This window comes from Lissotriton vulgaris, chromosome 10, assembly GCF_964263255.1.
Source record: "Lissotriton vulgaris chromosome 10, aLisVul1.2, whole genome shotgun sequence".
NCBI lineage: Eukaryota > Metazoa > Chordata > Amphibia > Caudata > Salamandridae > Lissotriton > Lissotriton vulgaris.
Window position 1 is genome coordinate 923,507,754 of NC_141698.1, and position 25,289 is coordinate 923,533,042.

Here is a 25,289-nt window from a genome sequence, read left to right on the forward strand (position 1 = left end):
GAGTTCATGACCACCATAGATCTCCAGGCCGCTTATTTCCACGTGCCGATACTTTCAAGACACCGAAAGTACTTACACTTTCGGGTGGGGCGCACAGGCTTTCGAATTTAAGGTTCTGCCTTTCAGCCTTCGCTCCGCCCCTCGCGTCTTCACGAAAGTCCTGGCTCCGGTGGTGGCATATCTACGTTTGAAGGGCATTCAAATCTTTCCCTACCTGGACGACTGCCTCATCAAGTCGCAATCTCGTCACCAGGCATCTCTGGACACTCAATTCTGTCTGACTCTATTCCACTCTCTCGGTCTGTCCATCAACACCGAGAAGTCTCAGGTCGATCGAGCTCCCTGCAGGACTTTTCTAGGCCCCACTCTGAATACTTCGCTGGCGAAGTCATTCGTGTCTCACTAGCGTCCGCTGCGGATTTTACGCCTAGTGGCTCTCATCCGTTCAAAAGGGTCCGTTTCAGTTCGTGTATTGAAATCCTTTCTCGGGATGGCGTCCTCCTGCATCTCCCTGATCCCAAATTGCAGGCTCAAGAGTCACCCAATTCAGGAGGAATTGTACAAGCAGTGGCGTCAGGTCACCAGTTCTTTCAACAATCTGGTTCTGGTGACCGCTCGGATGAGGTCCGCTCTCTTATGGTAGGTTCAACCATCAAACATCGCTGCCGGTACTTTTTTCCTAACCGTCGCTCCGGAGCTCATCCTTACCACGGATGCCTCCCTGGAAGGCTGGGGTGCACATCTTCAGGAGCTATCCATAAAGGGCAAGTGGACCCTGTCTCAACGTTCCTGGCACATCAACAGACTGGAACTCATGGCCATTTTCCTGCCGCTCAAGTCTTTCCATCTTCTGCTCCAGGGAGAATCTGTGCTCATTCAAACAGACAATACCACCAGTATGCACTATGTGAACAACCAGGGCGTCACCAAGTCAACGCTCCTTTCTCAGCTGGCACAGAGCATCTGGGACTGGGCGCTCCGTCACTACATAATCCTGGCAGCGGTTCACCTACCAGGCATCTCCAACATCCTAGCGGACTCCCTCAGCAGGTCTGCGTCCTCGACCCACAAGTGGGAGCTGCATCAGCCAACTCTGGACTTCATCTTTCGGTTGTGGGGTCGCCTAAACATGGATCTGTTTGCGAGCCCTGTGAACCGTAAATGCTCGTCTTATGCAAGTTGGCTACCCCATCAAGGGTCATGCCGGAATGCCCTTTTGATGGACTGGTGCTATCTATTCGCCTACGCTTTTCCGCCGATTCCGCTGGTTCCTCGAGTGTTGTGGAAAATGCGGAGACAGCTGTGCCACATTCTCCTGATCGCTCCCAGATAGCCTCAACAAGCATGGTTCTCGGATATGCTGCTTCTTTCACAGTGCGAACCCATCCTCCTTCGTCCTCAAGCGGATCTCCTCGCAATGGACAAGGGTCAGATCTGTCATCCGGACAACTCCTCTCTCAAATTATAGGCCTGGAACCTGAGCACCTTGAATTTGCCCTCTTGAATTTTTCACCAGCATGTAGAGACGTTCTTGCCAATGCGAGAGCTCTGTCCACAGTAAAGACTTACAAGCTAAAGTTGAAAAGGTTCTGTCAATGGTGTGCCTCTGCCAACATCCGTCCGGTGCACTCCTCTCCTGCTTAGCTTCTGCCATTCTTTCTGCAGTTGGCTCAATCAGGACTTTCCCACTCCTCTTTGAAGGTCTTCCTAGCGACAATCTCTTGTTTCCGGCAGGATGGGTCTTCTTCTCTCTACTCTTCCAGAGTCATTTGACCGTTCTTCAAAGGACTATTAAGGATGTCCCCGCCCATTCGGCGTCCTCCTCCTACCTGGCATCTCAATGTTGTTTTGGCGCAATTGATGAAGGCACCTTTTGAGCCCATTCACAAAGCGGATTTGAAATTTTTGAGCTGGAAGGTGGCCCTTCTTCTTGCCTTGACCTCCTCACATCGCGTGAGTGATATCCATGCCTTTACCATTCAGCCTCCTTATCTTCAATTCAAATCGGACTGTGTCGTACTTCGCACCAACCCGGCATTCATGCCTAAGGTGCCGACTGATTTTCACCTCAATGAACCAGTGTTCTTAAAGACTTTCTCCGCTAATCCTCAATCTCCAGCGGAGCAACGTTTGCATTCATTGGACGTTAAAAGATGCCTTAAATTCTACATTGACAGGACAGCGCCTTTTCGTAAGTCTGATCAACTGTATGTTGCTTACGGACGCATGTGCAAGGGGCGTTCTGTTACCAAGCCAACTATTGCGCGTTGGATTTCCTCAGCAATTTCATTTTGTCATCAGAAGTCTGGCAAGCCTCTTCAATCTACAGTTCTGGCTCATTCCACCAGGGCGATGTCTTCCTCTACTGCCCTGTTTGCGGGTGTGCCAATTCACCAAATATGCTGAGCAGCCACGTGGTCCAGCAGGCATACTTTTACAAAGCACTACTACCTCTAGACGATCAACGAAGCTGATTCAGCAGTGGGCCAAGCGGTGCTTCGTAATCTTTTTAAATAAGGTGAGCCTCTTTCATTCCCACCGCCTATATGAGTAATTTATCTGTCTGGCAGCATTATGTGATTTCATTGCATTGTATGCTTATGCACTGCTCTTTTGCCTTGCGTCCAGCTATTACTGCTCACTATTCTATTCAAGCATGTGAATCTATGAAAGACACCCCAATACTGGAGAAGAACAATTGTTACTTACCTGTAAACGGTGGTTCTCCAGTATTGGTGTCTTTCATAGATTTACATGCGACCCACCCACCTCCCCTCAGAGGCTCGCTTCTCCTCTTAGGCTCTTTTGTCACTCTGGTGCTGCGAAAATCTGAGGGCCTGAGCCTCTGAGGAGAAGGTTCTAGAGGGGTGCTTGCACCTGATTGGCTGTAGTTTGGACTAACATAATGACTTGGATATGTTATGAAAGAGCTTTTTTATTCTAATGTATTCCTTTGTGTTACTGCAATTCTTGGTACTCATAAGTATTTATGGTTTTAGAATGTATGTAATTATGTTTCTATATATACATATATTGTTTGTTTTTATTGCTAATTTATTTACGCTGGGGCTCCCACTTCGACAACAGGGAATATTCAAGCATGTGAATCTATGAAAGACACCAATACTAGAGAACCACCGTTTACAGGTAAGTAACAATTGTTCTTCCGTGATATATAATAGATACCCGGGTTCCTTGTGAGTAGGGTGGCCCTTGTTTTCCTATCCGTGTTATGAAAATCATAACATTGCTCATGCCTTTATCTTTATTATATTTGTATTACAATAAAAGTTTGATACCATATTTTTTCCCTCCTGAAGATGGATACATTTGTAAACCCTCTACGCAACTCTATGAGGAATGTTTCAAATGTAGTCAAGGCCATTCCAGACAGCCTCGCTGAAGGAATGACTAAAGTATCGGACAATATGGGCAAAATGTCTGAGAGGTTGGGGCAAGATTTAAAGCAATCATTTTTCAAGGTAAGCTTATAGGCTTTAACTCGTGGCTTTTAAATGTAAAGTAAAGTCACTTGAGTGGAATGCCCAATTAGCATTGTCATCCACTAATAAAAAATGTCATCAGTTGGTTATAAAATTATTTTCCCTTTACTGTTCCACCTTTCTTCATTATCCATTGGAGGAAATGCATCCATTTCTGGCATAGGGGTAGACATTCATTAAACAACTAGCAGGTTGATAAAAAAACAGCATTCCTCTGGTACTGGTACAAAACACATTTCTAGTAGTGTTGATTCAAACTGTGCACTCAAAACTTTAGTTGGATTTTGTTTGATTGGTTTCATATTGGTATATGATATGAATTTCACTCTTCAATACATTGATTTAATAATAATAATAATTTTTTTTGTGTACTGAACCCACTTTGGAATGTAGCATCAGATAAGCTGTTGTTGTGCTTTACCCTTGCTCGCTGGATATTTTGCTGGACATTTTGCAACCTGCACTGCCAAGGGTAAGCAAATATAGCAGATTCAGATAGTGAAATACCATCTATATAAAGGAAAAAAAGCAACAAGGATACAGATGAGGCATCCCACCTACAGAGAAAAACAGCAGGGGCTAGGGGACGCTTCACTATGAAAAGATAAATCAGCAGACTGCAAAACCCCACATTCACATCTGGGTTGTGGTCTGCCCAAACAAATGACTTTTCTCTTCTGATTCAACAGTAAAAAAAAAATAGATAGGCAGCATACATGAGGCAATAAATAGTGGCAGGCTGAGATAGCCCTGTAGGGCACACATCCATGCATATTGTGTAGGTGTGTGTGCCCCACAGTGAAATGTATGCAAATTGTAGCACCAGTGAAATTACTGACTGTATTTTCACTGTGCAGATAGCCACTCCACCACATACAATCAGACCTTCGAAGAGCGCAGAATGATATGATTAAGCAATGCTTGCAAGGTATTTCTCATTGATGGCCAAAAGTAATGCCTGTATAGAATGCTATTTCATAGCGTATTAGAAAGAATGTTTTAGTTAGCGTTTAGTAATTTGAAAAAAGTACACCCTTAAGATTTATGGTTTAACGTACTAAGACACATCTGACTTTAATGTAGTCCTCATCAACTCCTAATAGTAGGTAAATCTCTCCTAAATTGACAGATAACACTTGCAAATTTGTCAAACTTATAGATCCCTTTAGCAGCTATAACTTAGCTAAGCTTTTCCTGAAAAAGTTAATCAGTCTCTCAAGTCTGTAGAAAAGTCTGGACAACTTCTCCTTACAAAACTGAGTAAGATCAATGATGTTTGAGGGCATTCATTTATGCAGACCTCTTCTACTGGATACTTCTAACCACAAATTCCATGTCAGGCCTGGAGGCGAGGATTATGCCTTCTTTTTTCATTTTTATTTCAACAGAAGCCATCATTTAAAATCAAGAAAAACAACTTTTCCCATTAAAACTTGGGAAAAACCGTAGTCCGCAACATCCAATGAGGAAACAGCCCAGCGAGCTCCAATCAGGGGGCACGATGGCCCAACATAGTCCATCTTTACTGTCCCTTCTCCCTCTTTCTTCGCTGCTGCGCTGCAGAGATACATTCTCATCCTTGTTTTCTTGCCTTTACGGAACTTAATTGTCCTTGCTAATTAATCTGTTTCTGTTAAAGAGGCTAAACCACGTTTATTGCTCTTTGTTGTTTCATTCCACTATATTCTTCTGTTTACAGAGTTTCGCCACTTTGGCAGCAAGACCGCAGGAACGCTCTGCGCTCCTACGCGGTCTGATTTGGTGCGGGCCCGCGTCTAGACCTCCCACCGCTAGAGGGCGCTGCAGGTGATGCAAGACTGCGGCTCACACGTTTCAATTCTTCACAGAGGGGTTCAATCTGCGTGTTGTAGTCTGAAGCCTTGCCGACCTGAGGGAGACTACTGTACTCCGATCGTGCCACTTAGGGAATTGCAGGCAGATCGTGCTTTCAAAGGATTGTGTGCTCTGCTGCCAATCACAAAATCACATCGACAGCAGTGTGTGTATTTACTTTTTTTACGCCCTGTCTGGGTCTGTACTGGTAGGCCTAGGGTGACTAACTGTTATGGGTGCAAATTCAGGACGGTGACTGTAAAAATTCAGGACAAAGGGTCAAAATTCAGGACACAAATTCAGGACAGTAGGTCAAAATTCAGGACAAAACTTCAGGACAATTGGATAAGTTTTAAAGACACATCAGAGGTCGCGCAATAGTATATAAGTAATCCCAGCCATATCCAAACATATTCAACCATTTGCAAACCTATTCATCATGTATCCGTCCATCTATCATTTCACTCATCCATCCCTTCACTCATCCATCATCCATCCACCCTTTCACCCTATCCATCTGTACACTCATCCATCCTCTCTTCTACCCATCCATCCATTCATTCACTCATCCATCCAGCCATTTACCCTTTCACCCATCCAGCCATCCTTTCACTTACTATCCATCCACCCAGTCACTCATCCTTCCAACTATCTATCCTTTCAGTCATCCATCCATCCTCCCTTTCTCTCTCCATCGACCCTTTCACTTAGGAATCCTTCCTTCCATCCATCTACCCACCCATCTACTCATCCACTCATGAATCCATCCATTAACCCTATCACGCATCCATCCTTTCTCTCAACCATTTATCCTTTCACTCCTTCATTCATCTATTCATCCTTTTGTCCATCTACCCTCCCTTTCACTCACTCATCCGTCCTTGCATCCACCCTTTCGCTCATCTGTCCATCCATTCACCCTTGCACTTATCAGTTCATCAACCATCTATCATTTCACTCATCCATCAACTCACTCATCATCCACGCTTTCACTCATCCATCCACCCTTTTACCCATCCAGCTACCCTTCCACCCATACATCCAGCTATTTACCTTTTCTCTCTTCCATCCTTCCACTCCATCAATCCATCCATCCTCTCTCATTATCTTTCAATTCAATCTTTCATTCATCCACTTACCCTTTCACTAATTCAACCAGCTATCCACCCATCCCTTCACTTACTCACTCGCCCACCTTTTCATATTAATTTTGAGCTGAGCCTTTCTGAGAAGAGGCCCATCAAGAACTTCACCCTCGCTGCAGGAGCTTTTCCAGGAGTGAGACAGAAGTCACCCAGGGCAGAAAGAGGATCCACCACAGGAGGGGGACAGGAGCCACCACAGGGGGGACAGGAGCCATCACAGGGGGGACAGGAGCCATCACATGGGGGGCACAGGAGCCATCACTGGGGGGGGGGGGGGGGGGCAGGAGCAATCACAGGAGGGGGAACAGGATCCACCAGGGTGGGCACAGGGGTGGGCATGCAGTATTCTAGTATCATCTTGGTCTCTTCCTGGTTGGGGTAGGGCTCCTCACCCCCTCCTGGACAAGACAAGGAGAAGACAGGCTCCCTGTCCAAAATGTTAGTTTTGCCAGCCCCCACTGTGATGTACAGTACGTAAAGGAGATACTCCAAGAGAGCTGATTTAACTGATTGTTCTCTATACTTTGTTAATCAGTGTGGGCGCGATTGTGCCATTTCATTACTTTATTACATGTTTGAAGACCCGCTCTGTGAAGAGAACCAGTGCTGCAATTAGGGCAGGTTCTATGATGTTTGGGGCCCTGGCAGAAAGGGAATGTGTGAGGCGGCGGCCCCTCTAAATTGCAGAGACGCATTCAGGGCTGTTTGCATCTGAATAGGAGCCCCTGCTCCTGAAGCCACAGCCCCTCCCTCTGTCACCTTCGAGCACCTCTTAACAGCTCATCAAGGGCTGAAGGTGTGAGGCCATCCCGCTGTGCCTCTCCAATGCTGCTGGGTATCTGAGCTTTGGAAAAAGCGTCGGAGTTAAGACGGGAGGTGGGTGGAAGCTGTGCCCGGTAAAAATTACGGACAAATAGCGTCCGTGAACGGATCCTTCACGGACAACGGACAGACGGCCGATATTACGGACTGTCCGTGAAATTTACGGACGGTTGGTCACCCTAGGTAGGCCTCTGGGGCCTGTTCAGACACAATCCCAGGTCGGCCTGCTACCTACATCTCTGTGCACTGGGGTGAAGTGTCCTTCGCACCCAATATCAGGCTGACACCCAGCCCTATACGTTAAGCCTTCATCTAAGAGAGGCCCTCTCTGTTTGTACCTCTCCTCGTATCCAGGGTACCTTAACCCCCCTTTTTTCAAAATGGAGTATAAAGATGACTCCCAAGGGATGGCGGACCCCCTGGGACGATGACTTCGATGATGCGGTGGTCGCATCTATATACAGGGCAGTATCTGAGGCCATGGCCCCCCTAGAGGAACGACTGTCACACCAGATAGCCCAAGCATGTGCTAAGGTGTCCGCTCACCCTCGGCTCCCACTCCCCCCTCTGAGGCCCCAGGGATACCCCCCCTCAGCGGATCTAGATCCGGTCCCTGCCAAGCGCCCCTGCGAAGCTGGGGTAGACTTGGTTGTCTTTCACAGGCTCAAGGAGGCTTTCTTGGCCACTTAAGCTCCCTTGCCAGTAGGGGATGGCGGTTTCCCAACACCTGATGGTGCTGCCCCAGACAATGATGCAGGGGACCCCGATAATGACTCTGGCTTCTTTAGACTATTGCTCGCTTTCCTCCCCTCCCGCTCAGGACTCACAAGGTACATCGGACATGCTCACCCCAGATTGCATTTTACAACCTTGGTCTTCCGAATGGGCCACAGCCTACAAGGTCGCAATTTTTAATATTTATCAGTACTGTACTCTCATAACTCTGTGTTTTATATGTATTTGTCCTCCTATATTTGCCCTGTAAAGCGCTCTGATACCCGCAAGGGTCTTGTTCGCGCTATACAAAACCGTCAAAATAAAATAAATAAAATGTATGTGGCGGGGCGTGTTTGAAGGCCGCTGGAGAAAGTAATTGCATATGGGCCGAGTGCCCTCGCCCCTCCCTCAAGGAGAAGGTTACTCTAACCCCGGTAATCGACACCTGATGGCCACCTCCCTCCAGAAGTTCATGAAAGATTCCAAGAAGAGGATTGATAGGTCCTTGTGGGTTTGCCAGGACAAGCTCCTGGATACCCTGGGCCCTCTCACAAAAATTCTGGACATGGCCGAGGAGGCCAAGCCAACTGGCTCCCTTATCTCCCCAGAGACTTTATCGTGGTGGGCGCAAAGAGTTGTGACATTTTTGGGCAATGCAAATTGCTTTCTGTCCACAGAGCGCCGTTGCTTTCTCCTCATTTAGCTGAACCCCAAATTGGGAGACCTCGCAGACTCCGCGGCAGGCGCCATTGCCCAGGGTGGCCTCTTCAAAGAGCCATTTGTTAAAGAGCTTGGCAAGTTTGTCAACAGATTTACCTCCCTCGATACAGCCCACTGTTACATCAAAAAAGTTTTTCCCCATATTTTCCACAGGGCTTGTCGAGGTAGGAGCCGCTCGACCGGTCGCCCTTCCAATTAGTACCCTCCAAGAGAGCAAGGCTCCAGACAAGGCCAGTTCCCGGACCAATCCTGCTTTGGGAATTTCTACCCCATGAAAGGTCGTTGTGGCAGAGGCAGTGTATTCAGAGGAGCAACAAACTCCTTAAGTCCCGGTGACTGTTCTCCCTTCTTCCCTGTTATAGTGAGGGGGGCGTCTAGCGAATTTTTTCCAGACTTGGATTTTCATCACAGGGGACACTTGGACCCTTCAGACTGTGCAATTTCACATAGAATTTTTGGATGAACACTTACACGAAGTAAGGCCCACCCTCATTCAGTTCTCACAGAAAGAGGCCACTCTGGTGAATGAGGAAGCCTCAACCCCTCCTCAACAAGTGCACAGTCTCCTTCTCAACCCCTCATCCCAGGGGATTTGTCAGCAACGTCTTTTTGGTCAAAAGACCAGTGATAAACCTTAGCTAATTCAAAAAGTGGCTGGTTTACCGCCACTTCAAACTGGAGAGTATTCACCTCCTCAGGGATGTCTTATGGCCTTTGGATTGGATGGTACTACTGGATCTCAATGACGCTGGTAATCCCAAATTTCCCACCACACCGCTGATTCCTTCAGTTCATATGGCGGCATCAGACTTAAGAGTTCACAGCTCTCCCTTTTGACTTATCCTCAGCCCCTTGGTGCTTCACCAAGGTCCTCAAACCAGTGGTAGAATATTTGAGGGCCCGAGGTATACGAATGATTCTGTATCTGGATGATCTTCTCCTGATGGACCAGTGCCCACGCCAACTGTCCTCCCACCTCCAGATGGCAGTGGACCTGCTGCAGACCCCAGGCTTTGTAGTGAACGAGAAAAAGTCGCTCCTGACACCTGCTCAAAGAGTGACTTTTCTAGGACTCGTAATAGACCCCACCTCATCCACTCTAAGTCTTCCCTCCAGAAAGGTGTTGAAGATTCGACACGAGTTGAGACACACTCTAAAAAGACAACAAGTCACTACCTCGGGTAGTGGGCCTCCTTTCCACACCAATCCAGGCATTTTTCTGGTACCCCTCCACTATCGGGTGCTGCAACGACTGAAGGCCGCATACCTACGCAGGGGGTGTCCCTACTCCCACAAGGTGTTTCTCTCAGAAGAAGCCCAAGAGGAAATCCACTGGTGGTTAGACCACATGGATGCCTGGAACGGCCGAGCAATCTTCGGATCAGCCCCAGACTTGGTCATAGAATCCAATGCCAGCAGGGCAGGTTCAGGTGCCAGATGCAACGCTTTTTCTACGGGAGCATTGTGGTCTCCAGAAGAACAAAGATTACATATCAATTGCTTGGTGCTACTAGCCACCTCCTTCACAGTCCGCTGCTGGATGAAGAATTCCATCCAGTCATGGGTCCTCCTAAAGATGGACAACATCTCGGCGGTCCATTAGATCAATCACTTAGGAGGCACTGGCTCCAAAGCCCTCTCGGACCTTGCCGCCAGCTTCTGGCATCAAGAACATCAAATATCTGTCACGGCGGAGTACCTAACTGGCCCAGAGAACAATGTGGCCGACTTTTAGTCCCGCAACTTCAGGGACGCTAGTCTTTGGAAACTGTATCCGGAGGTCTTTGCAATTTTGCATGACCGTTGGGGTCCCTTCTCGGTGGATCTGTTCACGTAGAGATTAGACCACCAACTTCCCCGCTTCTTCAGCTGGAGACCGGACCCACTAGCAGGGGCCACAGATGATTTCCTCCAGGACTGGAGTCGGGAGAAAGGAGAACGCTTTTCACCGTTCGCAATGATCACAAGAACGTCGGCGCAGGTCAGGAGACAACGTGCAGATGTGGTTCTGATCACTTCCTTTTGGAGATCGCAAGTTGGGTTTCCAGTTTTACTGGAACTTTCCTGGGATTCTCCAATCCTACTCGCCCAGTTTCCGACTCTCCTCCTGAATCCCAACCAAGCTACTCATCCACTGATTTAGGAGAACTCATCGTGGCTCATGGCGTGGCGGATTACAGGGGACAATGGGAAGTCCCGGGCCTCTCAGTGAAGGCTGAAACCTTCATGTCCAAGGGTTGGGCGGACAGCACTGTCAAAATATATAGATCTGCTTGGGGCAGATGGTCCCGCTGGAGTCTTAATCCCCTCGATGCAGATGTAGTTTACATTCTTAATTTTTTAGCACACTTAGCTTCTAGTGGTTTGGCTTGCAGATCAATGAATACCTTCCAGGCAGCCATTTCACCCGGCCAAGTGCTGCTAAATGACGAGGCGATTGTGAGCACCCCCTGGTGTGCAGGTTGTTGCGAGGAATCCGACTGTCTCTACCCTCAGCGCCCCGCTACTCAGCTCTGTGGGATGTAAACCAGGTTCTCAACCCGTTCCTCTCTTGGCAACCTAATTGTTTCTGTCACAGAAGGAACTATCAGCTAAATTAACTAAGCTGCTCTGCCTCATCTCTTGCCACCGTGTCTCTGACGTGAGAGCATTCAACATCACGGGCAGGATATCTTCCCCTAACGGAGTTACGTTCACACACCACAGGCGGACAAAGTGTCACACAAGAGTCATCACTTACCCCGAAATTCCGGATTCCCCTAAGCTGTGCTCTGTCCAGTGCCTGAAGGCATATGTGGAAATGAAAGAGTAGTTTCACCGCCTAGGGGAGCAACAACTCCTCATTGAACTGCGTAAGCCTTTTGAGGCGGTTTCCTAGCCCACCATAGCTCGGTGGGTTAGATGGGTAATGCAGGAAGCTGGAATTAACCTGCGGATTTTTAGGGCCCACTCAGCATGAGGTGCAATGGCCTGTAAGGCATTTGGCTTGGGTGCCCGTTTAGAGGATATCCTCAACGCAGCAGACTAGTCTTCGGACTCTACTTTTAAGAGATGCTACTTCAAGTGGTGCTGGACATGGCTCACATCATGGTGAGCAATCTTTAAACTAGCATATTCCTCACCTCTGGTCCTGACATAGAATGAAAATTTTCCTAGTTATCGTAACGGAAAGTTTCAATTCTATTAAGGACTCTCAGGTGAGGATTATCCCACCCTAGGGATTTCCTATGAAGATCGCCCTCCCCGTATAAGAGTAAGTAATACTGCTTGAGTTGTAAGATTGTCTTGGTTGATTGTAATTGATTTTGTTGGTTATTAACTACTTCACTGCTGTTCCTCCGCAGGCTTTAGTGGTTACGTGATCAGTTGGTGATAATATCTCATTGTTATGCAGGATCTGACCCAAATAAACCGGATTCATGAAGGTGATCCAATGGCTGACTTTGCGCGACGAAAGAGGGAGAAGGGCCAGTAAAGACAAACTATGTTGGTCCATCGTGCCCCACGATTTGAGCTCGCTGGACTGTTTCCTCATTGGATGTTGTTGACTGTGGTGTTCTCAAGTGTTCATGTGGAAAAGTAGTTTTGTTTTGAATGATGGCTGCTGTTGAAATAAAAGTGAAGAAAGAAGGCATAATTCTCGCCTCTGAGTCCTTAATAGAATTGAAAGTTTCTGTTACGATAGCTAGGAAATTTCTCATTCATCACCTTTAAAATAATGCTGAGATGCCAGAAACTTTTCACAGCAGTTCATTTGCCTTGCCGGTAGGTGGTGTCATGCAGCTTAACTTTAACTTTGTTTCCCCGGAAAGTGACAGAGTAGAACAAATATAGATACCACCCCTATGCGTTGACATCAGTTCCTTTTTTTTTTTTCTAACACCTTCAGACATGGATCCGGAGCACCATTTTGCTTTCTTCATCATTTGACGAACTTTAGCTAAAACTAATTTTCCTCATAAAGTTTAAACCAGTGTGCAAGGGAACTAAGTTCCATCTGAAGTCTACAGGATTTAAGCCATGCAGTTCTGTTGCAACAAAGTTCTATGGCGATGTACCCCACTGACCTCCCACACCCCTCCTCATGATATTCTTCTGGTGTTTTAGCATGGCGCATGACTCAGTCATGTGAGGTGTGCACCCTTATTAATCTAAAGATGATCCATGACTGTGAAGCAAAGCTGTACGTCACAAAATCCCAGAAGAAACCTGACAAATCCTGCTTGTAATTAAGAGCCCAGGCTTGCTTCTGCTCCTGGCGGTAGACCATTGGCGCTTTCTCAGTCTTCGGGTAAATTCAGGTCCAAGATAAAACAGAAACAAAAGAATGCCAAGCAGAACTTGTCCCCATCCCACCATGCTGTGTCTCCAGAGAAGTTTCGAGACCGTCACTGTGGAAGCTGGTATCTCTCAAGATCGAGACATTGATCCCAATTCACCCTGAATTCCCTGGGTCATCGGCGACATTGCAACAGATTAAGGCTTTCAAAGAGGCCTTGTTATGCATCTCAGGTAGTCCCCCCCAATCCCCTTGGTCCGCAGGGCCCTCCATTCCGGTTACTACTAGCAGGTCCATCCTTGGTGCCTTCTGTGCCCCTCAGACCCAGTTTGGGTTCTGTACTGCTCCATGCCAAATTCTGCACCAGGTCCTTTGGCATCAACACTAGTGGCAACGCTGCTGGTGACGGAGGAAGATGATTCCGGTGTCTGACTCCAAGCCAAACTTGTATCCGCCTCGACCAAGTTTGCCTCTAGAGTTTACCTTGAAGTCCCTGGCCCAGTCAATCGGATTCTGGCAGAATACTGCCACTGCCGTAGAGCCCCTTGTCAGCTGCTCCACCAGCTTTTTGGTTTGGACTCTGATCAGAGCCTCACACAATTTGAAGATGACAGTGCGGATAATGGAGCTCTTCTACCCCCACACTACCCTGATGACCATTTGTGTAGGGTTTAGGAGGCCAGCAGACTTGATGCATCCCCAGATACTAGGTTGATTTCTCCCCTGGACCACCAACAAAAAACTGTGCTTTCTTTGCTGTGATCATTAGAAATGCCATGGAAGGCTTGGACCTACAACTTTCCTCAGTGGAGGTCAAAACTAACATACGTACAGAGGTCCTGCAACCGGGGCAGGCTTCAGTCAAGCCCTTTTTGCGCCCTAATAAATCCCTGACTGGTATATTGATGGGCACACGGGCAAAGCGTTGTTCATGCCTGATGGTGAACAGGCAGGTTGCCAGACGCTACAAGCTCCTGATTTCTTCACTCAGCAGCCCACTCCTGAGGATCTGATGGTTCAGGTTTCTAACAATCAGGTGAATCCTTAAGCCTTCCCTATGATCCCCCGTACAGGAAGTCTAAAAGAATTGAGGCATTTGGGAAACAGCCAGCCCAGATTTGAGATCGGTCATCTCCATTTTTTCGCTTGTCTGATATATGCACACCCTTTGGCATATGGTCAGCAATATCTTGCCAGCAGTCCCCAAAGACATTCTGGCCCTCCATTGCAGGGGGGCTAAGGTGCTGCTAAATACATCATTTGGTCTGGCCTAGTCACCACCCATTACTAGGGCCGAGCAGTCTTTACCAGTGTGTTACTCTGTCTCCACATGTAGTTAAAATCTACTGGTTTCTCTGGGTGTATCCAGGCTGCCCTTATGGATAGGCCATTCGCTAGCCTCTCTTGTTTAGCGAGAAAGCAGATTTTTCCCTGGAGCGCTATAAGGAAAGCGTGCCACTGTTTGTTCCTTAGGCCTTTTGGCTCCCACCAAGCAATTCCCTCAGTAAACCTGTCCCTGCACAACACCAAGCCTTCCGTCAATCTGCTGCATGGCAAGCACCCCATTCCTTTCGGCGTAGGAGACTTGTATCAGGCAGGCAGCATGCTGGCCAGCAGCAGGGACATAGATCCTCTCAGTCTCCCAGTCCTATGGCAATAATCTCCAGGCCACTTTAGCTTTCTCTTAGCAGCTCACAGCCACCCTGTAGAAGGTCGGATTTGACACTTTACCAACAATACCTCAAGATGGACGAATCCTCCAAATTGTCAAACAGACCTATTCCCTTCTATTGAGTTTCGATCCACTGCATCTTCCACTTACATTATTTTGGCTTTCAGAGGACGACCTGTCCTTTTTACCGCAGACGCTCTTGTCCAAAGTGGCCTGGCTTTGAAATAAGGATAGAGTGTTATGACCGCTATTTCCTGATGCAAAAAAGGACAGGGGCCTTCATTTATATCTTCAGTCTCTGAATATCTTGCTTCAGAAGGACAAATTCTAGATGTTCATAATGGCCCATATTTTATCTGCCCAAGATCCAGGTGGCTGATTGATAGCACTGGACGTGCAGAATGCATATTTTCATGTACACATCCTGCAGTCCCACAGAGTTTACCAATGTTTCAGGGAGGGCCAGGAGCATTTCCAATTTGGCGTGACTCCTTTGGCCTTCCCAGTGTCCTCGGGTAATCACAAAAGTGATTAATGAAGTGATTAATGTGGTTGCAGCACATCTATAGAAGTCGGGACATCGATTTTCCCCTACCTTGATGACTGAATGTCTTGCCTCAGTCAGCCATAGACCACCTCCAGGTGAACCTTCTTATTTGTCTCTGGGGTTCATGATCAATGGGCCAAAGTCACCCCAAACTATTTCGCTAAGGCTTCCTTTAAAGAAAAGTCATCCTAGATGTGCTGCTGATCTGATAGAGACTTGTAGACACAGATTCCCTAACTTTGAATATCTCCAGCCATCAGACTGGATCCAGAAGATGTTCGAGTGGTACTCCTGTGCGCCGGTAGATGACATCATCTTGTTCATCGGCATCCACGCTAGAATGGACAAACGCGGTGCGCTGTCATCAGTTCTTTTGTTTCCACACCACATAGCACTGGTCCAGTTTGAGTTACCCTAGGTCATTTTTTGACTGCCCTTTTTGACGACCTATTTTCTGAGATTTCATCTTCTGGACTTGGGTGTCCTAGGGCCCCTGTAGTGGTTTTGAGCCCCACGGGCCCATCGCTGGATCCGAGGGGAGCCGCCGCCTACGAGACAAGAGACCTTCTTCGGCGCCTGCTCCAGTACAGACACTCCTAAGCAACTCAATCCCCATAGTCATACCTGACTCCGACACTGAGGCGGATAGGCATTGTCCGGCGGCAACCGAGGATATCCTCTCTGGAGCAGAGCCAATGCCTTATTTCATGGTTAGGCCTATAGAGGAAGATGTTTGAGAGGCATCTTTAGACCATTATGGAGAGGACCAAGTTGAGGAGGATAACTGGAATGAGAAACTGGGTGAGGCCGTTGGGTTAAACTCCTAACCTGACACTGGTCTGGTTTACCCTTCTATTGTGGTTACAGAGGAGGGAGTCTCTTTTGCTATGGTGGTCCTGGACCTTAACCTACCTTCTACAGCAGTCAAAACACATTTTTTGACAGAGGTGCTTCAGCAGAGAGTTTGCCCCTCAGAATCAGAACCCTTACCCCTATTTAATAAAACCCTTATGGACGACCTAGTTGGGGCCTGGTCCAAGCCCTGCACAGAGGCTCCTGTGAATAGGGCAATTGCCTGCCATCATCACCCACTCCTGGGGATCCCAGTTTTCCTACCCAGCACCCCACGCCAGAGAGCTTGGTGGTTCAATGCGCCTCATCCCGCATTCACCCTGGCGTGTTCCCTACCACTCCACCATATAGAGAATCTAAGAGGCTGGACACTTTCAGTAAGAGAAGGTTCTCTTCCACCAGCCTGGCACTGCGGTCTGTGAACACCACATGTCTTTTGGGCCTTTACTCCTCATGCACTGTGGAACTCAGTTGCACAGGTGCTGCCCATAGCCCCGTTAAAGGCCCGGGTCATACTCTCCCAAGCTATGACAGGCTGAAGAGATGCAGGATGTTTCACGATCAGATGTGAGCTGGACAAGAACCGCTAATTAGGCAGAGTGTTCTTTTCATCAGTGGTTATGCAGTTCCACGCCTGGCTGAGGATGACTGCCTGTTTTGGGGATGTCCAAGCGTCACTTTATGTACATGCACTTTGATGGCTCCCATCTCCTCTTAGACGAGGCGGTCTGTGTGCTGGAGCAAGGATAGCAGACCTATTGCCAGGTCCTTGGCCTTTCCATGGCAACGCCCCAACCCCAGTCCACTTTTCTCTCCTTTCTTGGCCAATGAAGGGCTTCCAATTGCATCTTACCTGCATAGCCTCCGCACCGCACAAGCTTCTCAGCCTCTGTGTGACCAAGGATGCGGTAACCTCGCTTCCCTTCAGGGCTTCTTCTCCACCTATACCACCCACTTGTGACAGGCTAACGCAGGATCATCTATCCTTGCACCACTAGGAGATAGCTGCTTTCCTGGCCAAGGGAGCCATAGAGAGGGTGAAGACACCAGGAGTAGGTTGTGGTTGTTATTAGTGCTATTTTCTGGTGCCCAAAAAGGACACAGGCATCCCTCCACCAAAAGCGGTATACATCTGCAGTTGGGAAAATTGTATTGTGGTGTGCCTTCCACAATGTCAAAGCCTCAAAAGTTCTTTTGTTTGAACTGGCTTTGGCCCAAGTGGGCTGTGCTTTAAGCACAGTTATGGGCTACCTGTCTGCGTAAGCTCTTTATGATGCCTCAGTGGGACCTCAGCCTGGTCCTTATCTTTCTTATGTGTGCACCATTCGAGCCTCTACATAACTGTCCTCTTAAGCTGCTGACCATCAAAACTGCCTTATCTGAAAGAAATGGGTTAGTGTTAGATTCCTTACCTTAGAATAACCCCAGGCGTGAGACTGGATCCGGAATGTTTTGTGTAGCAGTACCCCTATCGCGTCTGTAGGAGTCGTCTGCGGCTCTGCGTCCGTCATCGGCGTCGTGGTCGCCGGGATGACGTTGTCAGAGTACTTAAACGCCGCCCTTGTGCGCTGACGTCAGTTCTTCTTCTTTTTTCCGTGCCAGCAAGCGCAGATCCGGGAAGAGCAGTACTCCTAGTCACTTTTTGATTACACTTTTTGATCTCTTTTGGATCTTCTCGAGTCGACACCACTTGTCGGGCTCCAAGTCCTCAGGTAAGTCGATGAACAAGAAGTCGAAGTAGCGACATCGCTCTTCCGACTCCCCCCAACGCGGCCGAGGGTTCGGGTGACACCGCCCACGCGGCTCCGTCGGAGCCGCAAGCTCCGCGTCCAGCTCCACACCTGCCGGTCCATGTGCTGCACGCGACGCCGGAGGAGATAAGCGCCTTCCTCACAGCCATGAGGTCGCGCTTCCCTCCGTCTGAACTGCTGAGGCGCCTTCGGGCCCCGCGGGTCCGTCTGGGAGACTGCCGGCTTCGGCCCCGGTGCCGTCGGGTGCTACGGCCCCGGTGCCGTCGACGACTCCAGTCCCGATGCCGCAGGGCTCCTTAGGATCCAGGCCTGGATCCGTGACGACACCGGTCGACCTTACGACCCCTCCGCTGGCGCCGTCACCAAGGGTGTCGCCCCCGGCGTGGTCCCTGGTCCCACCCCGGTCTGGATCCGGCGTCGGCCAGGCGCCTCCCGGCGCCGATCGGTGAGCCCTTCACCGACGACCCGGCTCCATCTTTTATTCCTGGCTATCAGGAGATGGATGACGAGGGGGACTGAGAGGGGTCTGAGGACCCTCTGGCACTGCAGTGCCAGTTGAGCCAGGACTGGGCAGATGAGCTGGGGGAGGCCAATGGCCTGGGCATTTCGCCCAACACTGGATTTGTCTCGCCTCCTACTGTGGCTACGGAGGAGGGGGCTGCTTACAGCGTGGTGTTGACTAGGGCAGCCAAGGCCTTGGCTCTTGAGCTCCCGGTCGCGGCTGTGAGGACTAACCTCCTCACTGAGGTGCTCAAACAGCAGGCAAGCTCCTCGGAGCCTCTCCTACCGTTTAACGAAGCTCTCACTGACGTTCTGCTGGGCACCAGGTCCAAGCCCTCTACAGGCCTCCCTGTAGATCGGAATGTGGCCCGACGCCACCGCCCGGCTCCGGGCGACCCCAGCTTCCTGTCTGTTCACCCCACCCCTGAGAGCCTGGTGATCCAGGCCTCTACCTCCCAGACCGCATTCCCGACCGCTCCTCCGGATCGGGAATCCAAAAGGTACGATCAGTTTGTGAAGAAACTGTTCTCCTCACTGAGTTTGGGGTTGCGGTCTGTCAACACCGCCTGCCTTTTGGGCCGTTACACCCACTCTCTGTGGGATACGGTTGCGGAAGTGCTGCCACAGTGCCCAGTGGAGGTCCAGGGGAAGCTTGCCCAAGCCCTAGCAGAGGGACGGGATGCAGCACGCTATTCGATTCGGTGTGGACTGGATACCACAAACTCGCTGGGTAGGGCGTTTACGAGGACGGTGGTGGTTTGCCGCCACGCCTGGCTGAGGTCCGCCAACTTTTTGGGGATGTCAAAGCTTCCCTTATGGACAAGCCCTTTGATGGAGGTCGCCTCTTTGGTGACAAGGCGGACAGCGGGTTGGAGCGTTTCAAGGACTCCAGGGCTAAGACCAAGACCTTGGGCCTCAGCCAACGCCAGCAAACTAGCGCCTTTTGTCCCTTTCGTGGCCAAGGAAGAGGCGCCCCCACACGTCCAGCTAGCCACAGGCCGCAGAACCAACCTCAACGCTGTCGCGGACGTGGTAACCGCTGTGGCGATGCCGGGGACACCGGCAAGGTAAGTCCACACCCGCCCCCGCAGCATCTGCCTCAAAATCCTCCTAGTCCAAATTTTCAGGCCCATTTGACGCCAGTGGGGGGCAGGGTTCTCCATCACCTCCTTCACTGGCGCTCCATCACATCGGACAGGTGGGTGCTACAAATCGTTTGAAGGGGCTACTCCCTCCCCTTCGAGGCTACCCCTCCAGCCATGCTACCTCAGTACCACTGCCTGTCGGGGGATCACTTGCGACTTCTACCAGAGGAAGTTGCGGCCCTCTTGGCCAAGGGGGTAGTCGAGCGCGTTCCTGGGCCAGAAGTAGGACGTAGTTGCTATTCCCACTACTTTCTGGTACCCAAGTAGGGCAAATGAGGCCTACGCCCTATCTTCGACCTTCGAAGCGTCAACGGCTTCCTCCGGAAGGAGAAGTTCAAGATGCTGCCGTTGGCTCAGGTACTAGCGGCCCTGGACCCAAAAGACTGGATGGTAGCGTTGGACTTGCAGGACGCTTATTTCCACATCCCCGTCCTGCCGGCCCACCGGCGTTACCTGCGGTTCACAGTAGGCCACAAGCACTTTTAGTTTGCCATACTCCCCTTCGGCCTTACCAGCGCCCTACGGGTGTTCACGAAAGTGATGGCAGTGGTCGCAGCTCATCTGCGCAGATTAGGGGTTTCAGTCTTCCCCTATCTCTATGACTGGTTGTTGAAGGCGGGTTCGCCCCAGGCAGTCGTCTCCCACCTCCAGACTACGGCCGACCTCCTGCACTCGCTGGGGTTCTCCATCAACGTGCCGAAGTCACACCTGGGCCCCTCTCAGAAGCTCCTGTTCATCGGAGCGGTTCTGGACTTTTCGGGTTTCGGGTTTTCCCCCCCAAACAGCGGGTTCAGGATATTCAGGCTCTGATTCCGATCTTTCGGCCTTTATCCCGAGTCTCGGTCCGGTTGACGCTACGGCTCCTGGGGCTGATGGCCTCCTGCATCCTTCTGGTGCATAACGCCAGGTGGCAGATGCAGGCTCTGCAGTGGAACCTGAAGTTTCAGTGGGCACAGCATCAGGGCAACATGTCCTACCACGTCCGGATCTCGGAGGGCGCTGCAAGACAGTTGCGGTGGTGGCTCACGATCCGTGATTGGGTCAGCGGCAGATCTCTCTCCCTACCCCAACCGGAGCACGTAGTGGTGACGGATGCGTCCCTCCTGGGGTGGGGGGGCCACATGGGAGAGAGGGAGATCAGAGGCCTCTGGTCTCCGGCTGAGTCCCGGCTCCACATCAACCTTCGGGAGCTGTGGGCATTCCTTCCCTCTGTCCGGGAAAGTGTAGTGCAGGTGTTCACGGACAACACCACTGCCATGTGGTACTGCAACAAACAAGGCGGGGTGGGGTCGTGGACCCTTTGTCAGGAGACTCTGCGCTTCTGGACATGGCTGGAACACCAGGGCGTCACCCTGGTGGTTCAACACCTGGCAGGTTTCCTGAACGCCAGGGCGGACAAACTCGGCCACCGGTGCATGATGGATCACGAATGCCATCTGAACTTGGACGTGGCGCTAGGTCTCTTTCAGCAGTGGGGAGAGCCTTGGTTAGATCCATTCACCACCGAAGAGAACGCGCAATGTCATCAGTTCTGTGCGTTGGAATTTCCAAGGCGTCACTCGCTCGGCTACGCTTTTCGTCACTAGTGGAGCTGCAGTCTGTTGTTTGCCTTTCCGCCTATACCACTTGTGCCCAGAGTGTTGAAGAAGATCAGGCGAGACCGGGCCCAAGTCATCCTTGTGGCTCCAGACTGGGCACGAAGATACTGGTATCCCGAGCTACTCAGCATGTCAGTCGATCCTCTGCTTCGTCTGCCTCTTCAGGAGGACCTTCTGTTGCAGCAGCAGGAGACGGTCCTTCACCCTAACCTGTCCAGCCTCCACCTCCATGCGTGGAGATTGAGCTGCGGCAGTTGAGGCCATTTGACTTGCCTCCTGAAGTCTGTGATGTGATTCTGGCAGCCAGGCATCCCTCCACAAAATCGGTATACGCCTGCAGGTGGAACAAATTTGTGGCATGGTTCACAGCAAAGGCACCCCTTTCAGAGGTTCTCCTCTTCCTTCTTTCTCTTGCCCTGCAGGGCTCTGCTCTGGGCACTCTTAAGGCCTACCTCTCTGCCATTTCTGCCTTCTTGAGGCTTCCTGATCAGCCCTCTCTTTTCAAGTCTCCTGTAGTAAATAGATTCTTGAAGGGCATCACGCACATGTTTCCTCCTCTTCCTTTTGTGATGCCTCAGTGGGACTTGAACCTTGTTCTAACCTATCTGATGTGCGCTCCTTTCGAACCACTTCACAATTGCCCTCTTCGTCTTCTGACTCAAGTCGGCATTCCTGATTGCCATCAACTCTACCAGGAGAGTGAGTAAGCTCCAGGCTCTATCTTCTAAGCCTCCTTTCCTTTCTGTCCATCCGGACAAGGTTGTTTTAAGAATGTGTCCTTCTATCCTGCCCAAGGTGGTTACGGCCTTTCACATCGGGCAGTCCATCACCTTGCCCACCTTCTTTCCGCATCCCTCGAAAGAGAAAAAGAGGCTCCACCGTCTGGACCCAAAATGTGCGCTCTCCTTCTACCTTGATCGCACATGCCAGATCCGGGTGGATGACCAGCTCTTTGTTGGTTACGTGAGCGCGAAGAAGGGACGGGCGGTGAACAAATGGACCATCTTTCGCTGGGTCGTGTTGTGTATCAACGTCTGTTACTCCTTGGCTAAAAAGGAGCCCTCTGTTGGGCTGAGGGCCCATTCCACTCGGGCCACGGCGGCTACTACTGCCCTGGGTCGGGGAGTCCCCTTGCAGGACATCTGTCAGGAAGCTACGTGGGCCTCGCTACACACGTTTGCTAGACACTACTGCCTGCACAGCCAAGTCCGAAGAGATGGCTTTTTCTGCCGTTCCGTTCTCCAGGACTTTCTGTTGTGATCTTGGTCCGCAGACCCACCACCGTGGTTGGTATTGCTGGGGTATCTATTCTAAGGTAAGGAATCTAATACTAACCTTTTCTTTCAGATGCACAAGTTACTTACCTTCGGTAACGATATATCTGTAAGAAACAGTAGTTAGTGTTAGATTCCTTACCGCCCAACCCATCCTCCCCGTTCTGCGGACCGATATCTAGGGTTGAGGTATTTCCCTTTGAGGGCCCTAATTTTATGGCACCAGTGTTGGATTTCTTGCATGGCTCTGCATTCCTGGCGAAGAAAGCTATGTAAAAGATATGACATCCGCGCGCGAGGGCGGCGTCTAAGTACTCAGACGAGGTCATCCCGGCAACCACCACGACGCCGGCGACGGACACGTCGCCGCAGACGACGCCTATCGACGCGCAGGGGTACTGCTACGCAAATCTTTCCGGATCCAATCTGACGCCTGGTGATATTCTAAGGTAAGGAATCTAACACTAACTACTGTTTCTTACAGATATATCGTTACCGAAGGTAAGTAACTTGTGCTTTAGGGGCGTTACAGGGTGTGCAGGTTGGGACCAATGGGTCCCTTCCTTGGAGTGTCTACACCTCCTAGTATGTCACCCTACAGTGGGAGGGGGGCATAATTCTCTTCCTGATTGGAGGGGTCCCCTCTACAAGATGGCGAGGACTGAGATTTGTGCTTCACCTCGCCTCCCCCCTGAGGGCTGGGGTTGTCAAAGGTGGGCACACTTCATTTCCTGGTTAGGTTTTCTAGCTGGTTCTCTGGCCCAAAACGGGGGTCAGAACCAGTGGGATCCAGTTGCAGATAGCAGCAAAAGGCTAGGGTAGCTTACAAAGCTTACAAAGGGGTGTGCGCCATAGTGTCTCCTTAGTTTGGTTTGCACCAAAGCACCCAGTCTGCTATGGCAGGGTGGGTGGGGGTGCTAAGGTGAGGGGCTCTGGGGTGGCATAATACATGCTGAAGCCCTTAGAGGCCCTCTCTGGTCGCATGGCCCTTGGTACCAGGGGTACCATTTTATAAGGCACTTATATTTGGCCTAGAGGGGTGCCAATTGTGGGTACAAAGATACCGTTTTGGGAAAGAACACAGGTGCTGGGGCCTGGTTAGCAGGTCCCCAGCACACACTCAAGTCAAGTTGGCATCCAGTATCTGGCAGGTTAGGGGGTAACCGTGCAAAAAGGGGCACTTTCCTATATGTGCTAAGCAATATTTGTTTTTCACCAAACATGGCATTGTGCATTACAACCAAATGACTACACTTAGGCTACATTCATACATAGGTTATTTGTCCTCCGGTGTTGTGGTTCATTCAGGTGGTTTTACAACCCTAGGAATTGGACTTGTAGCAATGGCCTTTTTAATGAGATATGTACTGGCTACCCTTAAACAAAGCCGCGCTGTTGGATCTTTTCCTAACGGTAGAATCATGAACACTAATGTTCCCCAAGTTGACAAAGGTCTGTAGATCAATAGATGTAGATTTTGAACTATATGTGATCTTTAGGAACATTCAGACTGTTTGATCTTTAGGTAAATGTAAATGTAAATGTATTGCGATTTATATAGCGCACGTATCACCCGAAGGCATCAAGGCGCTTGCCTTGGGAACCCGTCCTGGTATTCCCCTGTGAGATAACCCCAGCAGGGTATCCACAAGGTGAAAGCCAGGCATCCCGCCGCGAGGGGCCGTAGTGGAGATTAAGCAAGCTATTGCCCAGAGTCGCAGAGTGTGAACCCGTGAGTCGAGTAAGCACCGGAGCGAGAATTATCGAGTCCGTGGAATTTTTGAGCCCAAGACCCGCCGAGGCGGGGAATGGAACCCTGGTCCAGGACCGATCTCAGCTTCCGGGTCTGCCGCCTCTAACCCCTGAGCCACACTTCTCCACAATGACCCATTCCTAGGAGATTGGCAATTGTCTTGAGCTTTTCCATTTGTACATTTAGCTTATTTCTCACTGGAATGATGAACTTCATATTGTTTCAAAATTGTGTTTTGCCTCTTCTCAGGCTGGAGAGCAGCAGTGACTCTTTTCTCAGACAGTCACACATGTCTTTTGACCTAGGCATGATGTGTTACCACAAACCAGAATTCTCCAGACCAGTTCGTTTTTAAAATTTTATATACACATGGTAGCAATGCTTATTGATTAATTATGCGCACCTACTGTGCAGCACCTGCATTAAATAATCTTCTTTGCTGATATGAAAGTGTTAAGGGCTTACTTTATCACACAAGGTGTCTGGGCTTTTGCTGATTTATTTTTGATTATTGAAATGTGTTCTTTAATTGTCAAAGGAGATGAGTTATCTACTATTAGTTCCAAATGACATCTGTATGTATTAATATGTAAAGCCATGGACTCTTAAGTGTTACTGGTATGCCCATATGTGGGTCATCTGCTTAGTGTTTCATAGGACTCAAGCTGCACCCTACTGTCGAGGGCCAAATTAGCATAAACTGGCCTGGGTTTATGTTCCAGTTCCGATGGGATTTAGCAGTTCAGGCTGGACTGTTTCTAATGGAGAAGGACTTAGACTGATTTTCATATGGCTGGTTCCTGTCTTAGGTGGCAAACAACAAAAGACTGGATTGAGGCCTGAAGTAATTACCAGTGACTAACATTAATTCAGGCAATCCACCCTGCATGGTTTTCCTCTGTTGATGTCCAACTGTCATTTGGTAGATCAAGGAAACTGGAGACCAAGGAAACACGTGATTATCTCACCCACATGTAAACCACCCAATGGAACTGCTTGAGTTATATGTAATCCTACTAATGATACCACATGATGCATAATGGAATCCTCTGCAAACGATCCAGTGTCCTTGCATTCCTTCTGATTTGCAAATTATTGACTGCAATTCAGCAATTTAAGCAGTTGTGTTATTTTCACCACACAACTGTTTTGGTAGCGATATTACATTCACGCTGAA

The 25,289-nt window shown here is 49.7% G+C and overlaps 1 protein-coding gene across 10 annotated transcripts in view; it reads left to right on the forward strand.

The window, feature by feature from the left end:
* The window catches only part of SNX13 (sorting nexin 13), a 598,803-nt gene that overhangs the window by 466,018 nt on the left and 107,496 nt on the right, over positions 1-25,289 (forward strand). For all 10 annotated transcript variants that reach the window (XM_086941899.1, XM_086941902.1, XM_086941894.1 and 7 more), the window contains one exon: positions 3,321-3,482. In XM_086941899.1, coding sequence (XP_086798025.1) covers positions 3,321-3,482 — 162 coding nt within the window. The remainder of the gene's footprint in view (positions 1-3,320; positions 3,483-25,289) is intronic.